General features: G+C 45.4%; 1 protein-coding gene across 1 annotated transcript in view; it reads left to right on the top strand.

Moving 5' to 3' along the window:
- LOC126222920 (estradiol 17-beta-dehydrogenase 2-like) overlaps positions 1-13,507 on the top strand; it is a 189,705-nt gene that overhangs the window by 107,341 nt on the left and 68,857 nt on the right. Inside the window, exon 5 of the mRNA XM_049942193.1 lies at positions 188-320. Within this exon, the coding sequence (XP_049798150.1) occupies positions 188-320 (133 nt within the window). The remainder of the gene's footprint in view (positions 1-187; positions 321-13,507) is intronic.

The raw sequence follows: 13,507 nt of genomic DNA on the forward strand, positions 1-13,507 counted from the left end.
AGATATACAAAAGCTTAAACGTAAAAGTTGTAGTACGCAATCGACATTAACACGTCAGATATTGTTCCGAATATATTATACCTACAAGAAATTGGCGAGCCTAGTTAACTTGTAACAGTAATAACACAGTAGTAACAACGAAACAAAGATGAATGATGACTTTAAGACGAAATTTATGACGTTACAGGCAGAGTGCCAATCCCGATGCTGAGTCCATACTGCGTGTCCAAAAGCGCACTGATAATGTTTACCGACATGCTGAGAATGGAAATGAAGAAATGGTCCATCACGGTCTCTTCTGTCCAACCGTCTTTTTATGAGTGAGTATATTACGATACGTACCATAGGCAAGTTTTCCTGTGTATTAAACAGGAAATAATATGTACCGAGTCAAGTGTATTAACCCATTAGTGATAAATGGACGCTGTCTCTTCTCTTATGCAGTGTTCTCAACTTATCAAATTTTGGTCGATAATGATATCCAGGTTGTACACTACGTATGGTCGCATTCGCAAGGTCATAGACTGTGGCTGGACAATTTGAGTATATTGTAGAACTTCATATAGATAAATACAATGGTAGCGATGATTGGTTGGGTTGGTACATAGCTTCGAGCGTTTTACCATAAGATTAAAAAACAACATATACACACAACAGAAAATTTAGTCATCAATAATATACTCTCCTCCACTATTTACAACAGTCTTCCAACGCTGGGGTAACTTCTTGATTCCGCGACTGTAGAAAACACGTGGTGTTGAGGCGAATAACTCGTCGAGCCATGTTCGCAGCGCATTTCCACTTGGAAAGGCAATTCCGTGAAGGTCATTCAGTAGAGATTGGAGAAACTGAAAATCTGAGGGTGCAAGATCAGGTGAATAAGATGTGTGTGGAAGGACTTCCGAACCCAACTCCTGTATAGCGTTTTTTCGTCAATCTATCATTCTGCTAGAATGTGGGTGAGAGTTATGTTGGAGTAACATCACTTCGCATAGTCTCCCGAGTCGTTGTTCTTTGACTGCGTCTCTAAGACGTTTCAGGTTGTTGACAATAAATGACAGCAGTGAAAATCACACCTCGGGGAAGCAATTCGTTGTAGACCACACAGTCGCTGTTCCACCAGATGCATAACACTATGTTTTATAGATGAGCACTGATCTTTGTACGGGAAGTTGGTACTTTGTTTGGGCTCAGCCATTCCTTTATTTTCCTTGTGTTAGCATAAAGACACCATTTCTCGTCTCCAGTAACTATACAGGGTAGAAATTATCCGTGTTGCTCATGAATCAATGGATGACGCACAAGCAGAGATACACACAAGCTCACCTACTGATTTTCGTGATTTTGGCTTAGAGCATGTAGTACCCATACACCCGATTTTTTAAACCTTCCCCAATACATGCAAATGTCGCACGTGGTAGAATGATCACAGTTAATCTCATTTGCTACTTCTCGAGTACACTATCGTGAATCATTGTGGATTAATGCGTTTCAACGATCTTCATCAACCACCGGAGGTCTTCCTCGATGTGTAAAGTCACTAATGTCAAAATAATTCTCCTTAAAACGAGAAAATCATTTTCATGTCGTGTTATCCCTGTGGGTGGCGCATATACACTCCTGGAAATGGAAAAAAGAACACATTGACACCGGTGTGTCAGACCCACCATACTTGCTCCGGACACTGCGAGAGGGCTGTACAAGCAATGATCACACGCACGGCACAGCGGACACACCAGGACCCGCGGTGTTGGCCGTCGAATGGCGCTAGCTGCGCAGCATTTGTGCACCGCCGCCGTCAGTGTCAGCCAGTTTGCCGTGGCATACGGAGTTCCATCGCAGTCTTTAACACTGGTAGCATGCCGCGACAGCGTGGACGTGAACCGTATGTGCAGTTGACGGACTTTGAGCGAGGGCGTATAGTGGGCATGCGGGAGGCCGGGTGGACGTACCGCCGAATTGCTCAACACGTGGGGCGTGAGGTCTCCACAGTACATCGATGTTGTCGCCAGTGGTCGGCGGAAGGTGCACGTGCCCGTCGACCTGGGACCGGACCGCAGCGACGCATGGATGCACGCCAAGACCGTAGGATCCTACGCAGTGCCTTAGGGGACCGCACCGCCACTTCCCAGCAAATTAGGGACACTGTTGCTCCTGGGGTATCGGCGAGGACCATTCGCAACCGTCTCCATGAAGCTGGGCTACGGTCCCGCACACCGTTAGGCCGTCTTCCGCTCACGCCCCAACATCGTGCAGCCCGCTTCCAGTGGTGTCGCGACAGGCGTGAATGGAGGGACGAATGGAGACGTGTCGTCTTCAGCGATGAGAGTCGCTTCTGCCTTGGTGCCAATGATGGTCGTATGCGTGTATGACGCCGTGCAGGTGAGCGCCACAATCAGGACTGCATACGACCGAGGCACACAGGGCCAACACCCGGCATCATGGTGTAGGGAGCGATCTCCTACACTGGCCGTACACCACTGGTGATCGTCGAGGGGACACTGAATAGTGCACGGTACATCCAAACCGTCATCGAACCCATCGTTCTACCATTCCTAGACCGGCAAGGGAACTTGCTGTTCCAACAGGACAATGCACGTCCGCATGTATCCCGTGCCACCCAACGTGCTCTAGAAGGTGTAAGTCAACTACCCTGGCCAGCAAGATCTCCGGATCTGTCCCCCATTGAGCATGTTTGGGACTGGATGAAGCGTCGTCTCACGCGGTCTGCACGTCCAGCACGAACGCTGGTCCAACTGAGACGCCAGGTGGAAATGGCATGGCAAGCCGTTCCACAGGACTACTCCAGCATCTCTACGATCGTCTCCATGGGAGAATAGCAGCCTGCATTGCTGCGAAAGGTGGATATACACTGTACTAGTGCCGACATTGTGCATGCTCTGTTGCCTGTGTCTATGTGCCTGTGGTTCTGTCAGTGTGATCATGTGATGTATCTGACCCCAGGAATGTGTCAATAAAGTTTCCCCTTCCTGGGACAATGAATTCACGGTGTTCTTATTTCAATTTCCAGGAGTGTATTTCTGGCTGTCCGAGGCCCACGAGAAAGGCAGGCCACGGAGCGTACGTCACGACGGTAGTCGTGAACTCGCTCGCTCACTCAGCTCAGCAGACAAAATGCGTTTCTAAACCTCTTAACTCGCAGCTGGGCGTCTAAGTACTAACCAGAATTGCATCTTCCATTGGAATCTGCAATTATGAAGTCTTACTGATTAACAGTCCTACAGCAAAATTTAATTTAAGATCAATACTTGATATAAATGGTATAACGGCTTGTTTATAGCATTTAGTCTCTTCTGCTTAACTGTACTCATTACATACTGGAAGTGGTGCCTCATGCAACTGATGATCATTTTAGCATGATTTTATTTTAATGTACGCCAGTACAGCCATAACAAATTATAGCGGATTCCAGTAGAAGATTCAGTTTTCGTCTGCACATACACGGCTAGTTGGGAGTTAACAGGTGTAAAAACGTAGTTTGTCTGCTGGTTTAAGCGAGTGAGCGAGCGGAGGACTACCTTCGCGACGTACGAGATGCGGCCTGTCTTTCTCGTATGCTTCGTGGCTGTCTCCGCTGACGTCACCCCTCTACTGAAAAACAGGTTCGAATCCTTCCTCGGGCATGGATGTGTGTGACGTCCTTAGGTTAGTTACGTTTAAGAAGTTCTAAGTCCATGGGACTGATGACCTCAAGTATTAAGTCCCATGGTGCTTAGACCCATTTGAACCATTTTGAGCAAGCAAAACAAAAACACTATGAACGTATGCACCAACCTAATAGTTCTGTGTCGTCTTGGTAGAGTGTACTCAGTGCTCCCTTCTCCAGTGGACTTTTGTGTCGAATTGTTTTGCCAGTAGCATGTATTTTCCCACCAATGAACACGCGGGTGTTAGCAAACAACTTACTTTGTCGAGAATGAATTCCCTCCTGCTCTGACAGGTGTACGCTGAAACTATGTTCCCGACGGACATTCGTGCCCTGATAGGCCGCAGAGTGTGATGGCGAAGTCTGACATGGGGAATTCGACAACCACACAGCTTATGCTCGCCGAATTCCGTATATTCCAAGTGTTCGCCGAGGTGTCGAGGAGTACTGTATTCGCCATACAGCAAGCGTCTTGAACGAGATGGGTATGTTACCTTGCGAACATCAAATATTCCCCGTTCCGTAGCACTTCAGAACGTAAATCGGTTCGCAACTCGTAATTAGTGCCACTGCTTTTGTAGTACTGTCGTAAGCAGTCTTCCGGACATGAGTAATGAGTGCAATGGGCAGGGGCACTACGAATGTAGTGTGTGGACGTTAAATTGGGAATGTGGGTCTCACGCGGAACGTGTAAGGGATAAATCCCTGTAGTCGCACTATACTCTGTGCTCTCAGTGGCTCAGATGGATTAGAGCGTTTGCCAGCAGGAGATTCCGGGTTTGAGTGCCGGTCGGGGTACACATTTTCAACTGTATTTTGATATATATCAACGCCTGTCGACAGCTTCGGGTCTTGATTTAATTATCATTTTAGTATTTGTTAGTTATTAGTAAAATTCTGTTACTAACCAGCTTTTCCAAACTGAACTTTATTGTTTTGCTGTATAGATGTATTTGAGAATTCAACTGAAATTTGCCGGCCGCGGTGGCCGTGCGGTTCTGGCGCTGCAGTCCGGAACCGCGGGACTGCTACGGTCGCAGGTTCGAATCCTGCCTCGGGCATGGGTGTGTGTGATGTCCTTAGGTTAGTTAGGTTTAAGTAGTTCTAAGTTCTAGGGGACTTATGACCTAAGATGTTGAGTCCTATAGTGCTCAGAGCCATTTGAACCCTTTTAGCCCAACTGAAATTTGTTGTTTCGCTTTATGTATGGTAGCACAAACTCAACAGCAGACATCTGAAAATTTCTTGAATACACACCAAGAAGGAGATAAACGATAGTTAATGCCCATTCAGATTTCGTACCAGTCACAAGCGAGTGGCGCTGGTAGCGCCATTGTGATGACGCAAACCCGGCTTACTTTAAATACGCGCTGTAATGGTCGTGAGCTTTAGTTACCTCTCTGATTGGACGTAGGGAGTTTGTTAGTCAAGAATGCGCTCAAGACGACGAAGACGCCACCTCATCGAGTTTGAACGAAATCGTATAATAGGACTACGAGAAGCTGGAGATTCCTTCTAGGATATTGCAGAAAGACTTGGCAGGAATGTAGCCACTGTACATGACTGCTAGTAACCTTGGTCACTCGAAGGTACAGTGGCAAGAATATTTGGCTGCGCGCGGCCCCATGTGACACTACCGAGAGGTAAGACCATCAGCGTATCGTACTGCATCTGCAGCATCAATCAGCGCAGCAGTTGGCACCGCTGTACCACAGTGAACCGTTACAGATCGGTTACTTCAAGGACGGCGCGAAGCCACACGCTTTCTAGCGTGCATTCCAGTTCCCCAAAACATCGCCGTTTGCTATTTCAATGGTGTCACTCGAGAGTTCATTGGACGGCGGATTGGAGATCTAATGTTTTCTGATGAAGGTCGGTTCTGCCTTGGTGCCAGTGATGGCGGTGTGTTGATAAGAAGTAGACCAGTTGAGGACCTGCACATGATCTCTCTGTGTGCTAGACACACTGGACCAACATCTGGAGGTACGGTCTGGGGTGTGATTTCGTATGACGCACTTTAACCGCAAATTTGTACGTCTGTCTGGTGATTTGACCGTTGAGCTTCGTAATAGCACTCCACGGAGTATTTTCCAACAGGATAACGCTTGTCCATATACGTTTGTTGTAATCCAATACGCCTGTACAGTGTCGACATGTTGCCTTGGGGCTGAGCGGTTCTAGGCGCTTCAGTCCAGAACCGTGGTGCTGCTATGGTCACAGGTTCTAATCCTTCCTCGGACATGGATGTGTGTGATGTCATTAGGTTAGGTTTAAGTAGTTCTACGTCTAGGGGACTGAGAACCTCAGATGTTAAGTTCCATAGTGCTTGTAGCCATTTGAACCATTTTTTGTTGCCTTGGCCTGGTCGATCACCAGATCTGTCTCCAATCGAGGTCATATGGGGCATCATCTGACAACTCCAGCGTCATCCACAAACAGCATCAATCGACCCTGTACTGACCGAACAAGTGCAACAGGCATGGAACACCATCCCACAAACTTACATCCGGCACCGGTACGACACAATGTATTAACGTTTGCAGGCTTGCAGTTAACATTCTAGTGAGTACACCGGTTATTAATGTACCAGCATTTCACTTTTCCAATGGCTTTTCTCGCGCTTACATTAACCTGTGATTTTGTAACGTTAATCACTTAAAAATGCCTCCTAGACAAACATATTGCAGAAAGTTCATTAGTCTACATTAATGATTTCTTGCTGCTTGCTTTTCGCCGTCAGTGCATCCGCAAAATGTTTAAAGAAGATTATGACAATGTCAGTAGTAAAATGTTTTTTTTTACTTCAGACCGATAGTATATGCTTATTAAGATTTTAGGAAATTGTTTCGCTTATGTACTCGCATGTTTCTTTCTACTCTTAGCAGCGGAACAGAACAGGACGCATCCTCTGTCGCGTACAACGTCATGAGGAGAATATACACTGAGGAATGAAGTCATTATGACCTCTGCCGACCACGAGATCTAATGCCGCCTGGTAGCATTGCGAATATGTGACACAGTAAGGAAAGTATATAAATAAAGCAGAGACGAATGGGAAATCATTCTAGCGACGATACAAACCGCAAATGGGGAAATCCTTTGACATAAGCGATTTTAACAAAGGAGGAATTGTTGCGAAATGGGGCGTGAGAAAGAGCATCTTGGAAATGGTGAAGCTGTTTAGTTGTTCACGTGCTACTGTCATAAGCGTTTGCAGAAACTGATTGATGAACGATGAATCCATGAGTATGTGACAGGGTGTTGAACCTCATCACACAACATAAGTAGTGGGGCAACAACAGAGGCGCTTCACTCTGCATTGCTGCCAAATTTATTCAAGATGGCGGCCATAGATGTGGCAATGTTGTACTGGCGTCATGATGGGAAGCTCAAATTTTGGATAAAGTAGATCAATTTGGCTACCTCCAGTAACCCTACTCCACCATCCCTCCCTTCCCCTACCCCCTGCCCTCCAACCCCTCCCTTCCACTGTCCCATCTAGATATTGGCAGAAAAAGGACTCAGTCTGTTCTGGGCTGCCAGATAGGATGGATATAAGTTTTTATTTTGTATACAGTGTGGCATATTGTTTATTTAAACAATTTGAGTTGCCATTGATTGAGCACTAGACAGTAGCTGCATCCCATGTGTCCACCTTGAGGTCTGGAGGCCGACTGACCTTGTTCACAGCACCACCACCTGAGGATGCTGTTGACCCTCCCCCTCCTGTGATGTTATCCAAGATGGGGGCCCAGGGAAAAAAGGGTGGGAAATTCACTGAGCCTGTGTCTAGCTACTGGATTGAGAGAACAGACAAAATTGTTTTCTGTCTGTATGTTCAATGGATGAGATGTCTGTGCAAGAAATAAAATAAAATGAAAAAACGACAATAATAGCAGTGAGAGTCAAATGTGAGCCAATGAACTAGCAGTTGGTACACTTGATATCTCTTTTTTATTTTACCAAATACACTCTTATCTAGGATGCTATCCCTTTTTTTCTTAACTTTTTATTTTACCTTATTTACTTTTTTAATTTTTTTAATTGGAACACTGAAGATATCTAGCAAAAGAAAGTGACCCTACCAAACAAAAGTAATCCCACTGAAGGCATTGCCATCCTAACTCTGCCTAAACCTCCCCCACCAAAGGAAACTGAAGTAAGAGAACTAAAAGGAGCAATCGTTTGAGCACCAGTCCTTAGGGGCGATAGTAATGGCGGATAGGAGATCTCAATAACCATTAATCAAGTTCTAATGTTTTATCTTTCTACATTTGTTCATAGGCCTGTATATGTCGATGTACCATACTGTGGAAAAGGGATCATGTGTGCATTATGAAATGTGGAGATGGAGCACACTCCCAACTCAAGGGGGGGGGGGGGGGGGAGATGATCAAGAAGGATGCTGTGGAAAACCCTGCAAAGGTTCAAAATGGGCGACCAGATGAGTGAACTGTGCATGATCACAATACATTTTCAGAAGTCGAGCACTGTATGTGGACCATTGTGAAAGAGGTATTCTAATGTTTGTCTTCGAAATCAGATGACTGTCTTGCGCTTCACAAGAGGGTAGTGTGGGATCTATGGCAACAGAGGAACCATGGACTAATGGTAATTGTTGGAACATGTAGGTAACTGCCCACAATGCTTTGGATGAAGAGCCAAATGTTTCGTTTTAGGGGGCACATAAGAAGATCTCCTCAGTGTCTTCGATTTGGCAGTGAGAGTAAAGTGGCAAAGTAGGCAGTCCTATATGATGAAATCAACTATTGGTCGGGACTATCGCTGACGACGACGTACCAGAGTGCAGAAACATTCAATGGTAAAAAGGGAGGGGGGGGGCGTGGACACACGCCCAAACTATCTGCCAGTTAATGTCTGGGTGCTGGCCCTCTACGGGGTGTGAAGGGTGGGTGATGAAAGCAAAAGTCCTTTGCACAGAGAGGCTGGGTGACTGGGATATCATTCCAAACATAGCTGAGTTCGATGAAATATGTTAAGATGTGATGCAATAACGGTGAGATATGTGCTGTGTCAACCAGTGCTTGGAGAGATACTGGTGAAAGGATGTCTAGGAGATTGCACATTAAAGTCAGAGAGGATCCCCGCCAGTGGTGCAGCACAGTGTGCGCAAAGAGCACAGTAGATCATGCTCATATGTTGACAAGTATGAGGCCGCTTTTTAGAAATGGCAATGTTAGAGGGTGGTAGCGGACATGCTGACAGAAAGTATCAGAATGCTGACTGAAGATCATGACCAAGGAGTAATGGCATCAGGAAGATTGGGGCGACATGTACCAGTTTAGGGGCCACATACATGTCGACACAGAGCACTCGTTGTAGTTGCTTTAAGCTGTGCTGGGCATACCAGTGAACATGGTGTCGTATGGACGGCAGAAGCTGGTAGTAAGCCAATGCCACAGTGCGAAGTGTGGACCCCATACAGTCATACAATAAATAACGAAGGGTGGTAAAAATAGGGAGCAGGTCTGGCGCCACAACCTGGAATCCATGCCTGATATGCATCATCATTGACTTATGGATGGTAAGGATGCTACCAAAAATATGTCCACACTGCTAGATACAGTGGATGGTGTCACCAAGTTCCTGTTTGGAGTGGGTGATGAGATCATCTGCATAGATCCTGCAGCGATAAGTATGTCTGTGCAAGGTGAGACTCTGTAGGCAAGATCACATTTAGTAGGTGGACAGACACGTAAAACCAATAGTGTCGGCTCACAGAATACGTTGTGTAATTACAACAGGCGATATCACCAAGAATATTCTCCTAAATGTCAATGAGGTAAAAGTTGTCGACCAAGATATGCGGCATTGGGCTTGGTAAATAACCAGGTGTCTGGTCCTTCAGGTGGAGGACGCAGCTGAGATCACCCCCATCAACTAAGCGATCAGAAAGTCTGGAAAACAGGTGGGCCCCTCCATCTGCGAAGATGCTCACAGAATACGTTGTGTAATTACAACAGGCGATATCACCAAGAATATTCTCCTAAATGTCAATGAGGTAAAAATTGTCGACCAAGATATGCGGCATTGGGCTTGGTAAATAACCAGGTGTCTGGTCCTTCAGGTGGAGGACGCAGCTGAGATCACCCCCATCAACTAAGCGATCAGAAAGTCTGGAAAACAGGTGGGCCCCTCCATCTGCGAAGAACGTAGACCGCTGTTAAGGGTTGGAGCCAAATAGGGCGAAGATATTGACGACATGTGTGGCAAAGATAGTTATGGCCATGTCTCAGCCAGACAGGAGGAGTGTCATGTCCATCACCGAGATACTGTCACATATGTAAAAAGCCGCTTCCCACTCCGACTGATCACCTACAGATGCGTATGAATAATAGCTGTAAACTGCTGGAAGTGTGGCAGTACAAACTTTCTGAATAAGGTTGACATTAGTGTCAGAGACCTGAAGCTTGTCATGGAGGAGCTGCAACTTTAGTGTGGTGCTGAACATATTGATGTTCAGTGTGGTGAATTAGTACATCTGTGCTAGCAGTGGTGGATGCACATCTACCATCACTGGGGATGGTGTGGGGCAGGGACCGCAAGGCAGGCCCATCCCACCAGCCTCAATGCATCGATTCAATATTAATGGGCAGCCTCACCAGGCGAGGGCAGACATTCCCATGGAGGAGAAATTTATACTTCCATGTCATCATCCCATGCACCACACCAAAGGTAAGTCCAGTGTCCATGTGAACTTTGTCTTGGTGTGAGAGATCATGAGCTGTTGGCAGGGAGACAGGCATCTCAACCAATGCACTGGTTGTTACTATGTTCGGGGTGGTCTCCACTGATTGCCTATCCAGTAAAACATGTTAGTCACCGTTAGTACCGTCCACCAACATTTCCATGGGACTGTTGGCTGATTGTGTGGCTTCTCCATCAACTTTTGGGTAAGAGTGTCATGAGGACCAGTGGGTACACAAAGATGATGCACCAAAGCAGCGAGTGTTATTTGCAGACGTGTTCCTTAGATGGAGTGTTGACGTAGTTTGAAGGCCTCGATTGTGACAATGAAGGAGTCGAGGAGTGTTGTGGAGCAGTACCTGTCCCTGTGGCATCCATCATGGGAGTCTGGGTGTCAGTCAGTTGTTGAGTGGAACAACTGGGTGGTGGGTTGGCGGGACATGCTGATCGGAGAGATCATGCAACAGACTGGCTAAAGCCATAGGAGTGATGTGGGCCACTGTGTAAGTTACTGGTAGGGTGGTAAATGTAGGTGGCACGGACATTTATGACAATGGGAGATGCACAACACGTCCTTAGGCGCATTCAGATCGCAAATGGCCCTCCTTCCCACTACTGGAACAGGTGTGGGACTCTCTGTAGTACATTTTGATGGCACGCAAACTTCCATTACGAAGATACAGTAGAAAGGCACCTGAATCTGCAGATCAATACGAACCCTCCTGACGCAATTTAAGACGGGATAAGTTCGGAATTGTACCCATCGTTTGGCGACATGTTCCAGGACGTTTCCATAGGGTCGGAGAGCCACAACGATGGCGTCTACATGTAGCCATATTGTTTGCACACCGATACTAGCATGATCGGTGGTAACGGGCTTTACGTTGCCATTGGAATGGCAGAAACCTAGTCCACGTTTGACCTCCTGTAGCACCCTGTCACATGCTGAATCGTTAGTCATTTTGAATTTTGATGTACACAGTACTCTATGGACAGGTGGTTTCCAATTAGATCTTGTGGCTGTATTTTAACGTCAACGCTAAGAAATCCTTTGATGGAAAGCGCCTTGGGAAGGGCGATGTTTGAACAAAAGGTAAAACGTACATACATTTTGCGATAGCTGTGCGCCATGTTGATCTATACGAAAGACAGTACTTAGCACCAGAGGAAGTAAACACAACACGCGATACGTGCGTCGCTAGCAGAGCGCTGTTGCGTGACTGCTCCGTAGCACTGCCAACGGTAGACTTTTGGCTACAGGACTCACACATAAACTGCTGCTCGAAAATCCTCAGTAAAAAAAATGTTTCAAGTGTTTATCAAATAACATACATGCTTCTTCGTGTGCTATCGTTTGCAAAATAGCTCCTTTCGATGTCCTCAGCCGTTTATGAAATGTGACGATCGCTTTGGCCACATGATTCCCAATGCACTAGGATAGAAATGGGACCATCGAGCGCGTCCGTCTGCCAGGTATGAAAACCAATAACTCGACGACTAAATGAGATATCGCTTTATTCTCAGTTATATATAAAATTTTGGTACCTTCTCTATATTTCATACACAGAAATGTATGAGCTAAAATAACAATACACAAACTTTATGCAATAATTTTGTACCTCTGCAAACTCTTTAAAATTTCGTGGAATGCTTTACATAATTTGGTGCAGCACAGTAACTATGACGAATAGCAAAATGAAATTCAGTTTTTTATCGAGCAAAGATTATCATGTTATTTAAATTATTACGCCTACTAACGCTCTTAGACTTGCTACGCGTCTCCATAAACAATCCTAATTCCGCGGAAGGATTACTATAACACTAACAAACTCAATATCTCCAAAATATTAGACACTGTCTTACTCAAAATTTCACACGCAACCTAGCACATACAGTCACAAGCAATAGATCCCCGTACAGCAATAAAATGGAAAGAACCCCCAAAAATATACAAAAATAAGACACAAAATATAAAAGAAAGCAACGCAGATTACCAACCAACGCTGTGAATTGATCAGAAATTTCGTCTCTGAACAACGTGAAAGTTGTTCGAGTGCTAGACAACAAAAACTGTGCTGTTAGTACATCCTAAGTACTGATTCAAATGGCTCTGAGCACTATGGGACTTAACATTTGAGGTCATCAGACCCCTAGAACTTAGAACTACTTAAACCTAACTAACCTAAGATAATCACACACATTCATGCCCGAGGCAGGACCGTAGCGGTCGCGCGGTTCCAGACTGAAGCGCCTAGAACCGCTCGGCCACACCGGCCGGCTCCTAACTACTAACTGCTTCTCATTACTGCCACTGGTAGTCTCATCCTATGGCAGTGGTCGGCCATACAAATGGGTTCTACTGAAACGGTATGCGGGGCTTTTTAAACTTAAACGGAATGGTAATGCAAATAAGCGCTCTGATATTTTCTTTTACAGTAAATATTTTAGGGTCGCCCCCAACGAATTTGGGAAGAAATTAATTACAATTAATTAAAGAAATTATCAACTTGTTGCATAGTAACCATTAAGATGTCAGTACTCTCATCAAATGAGCACTAACATAAATTTACTCAAAAGCGTGCTCATACTGAATGAAAGCAGTTAGTTGAATTAAAACATAATTCCTTAAAATCTAATTAAAAATCAGAATTTGGGCCTGCAAGAATACTGCGCTTTGGTAACAACAGGTTGGATGTACTAAGATCGATTTCGGAAGGGTGGCTGTTGATGGACACTCATGAAGTATAAACACAATAAGCAGATTTTAATAACGCTTGTCGTTGCCTTAGATAAGTTTAACACTGTTTCAAATGGGTGAATGGTGACGTACCGCATGGAGAGGAAGGTATGTGAAAATTTTGGGAAGAGGACAGGATAAATGCACGTTCTTACGCAAGATCCACACTAAAGAACAAAGATCAAGACACATTACGCCTTCACCAAAGAGTCGGGGAAAGGGATTCGTGCCTTCCGAAGTAGTAATATTTCGACAAATGGAATTACTTAACATATTCTCACGTAAATAAAAGCGATACAAGGTGGTGGAGGGGGAGGGTGCGGGGGACCACGTGGGAACTAGATTTTAAAAAATGTAGCACGTTTAGCAGGTGGTTGAATATTTTCACAAAACGG

The sequence above is a fragment of the Schistocerca nitens genome, chromosome 1 (genome assembly GCF_023898315.1).
Source record: "Schistocerca nitens isolate TAMUIC-IGC-003100 chromosome 1, iqSchNite1.1, whole genome shotgun sequence".
Taxonomy (NCBI): domain Eukaryota; kingdom Metazoa; phylum Arthropoda; class Insecta; order Orthoptera; family Acrididae; genus Schistocerca; species Schistocerca nitens.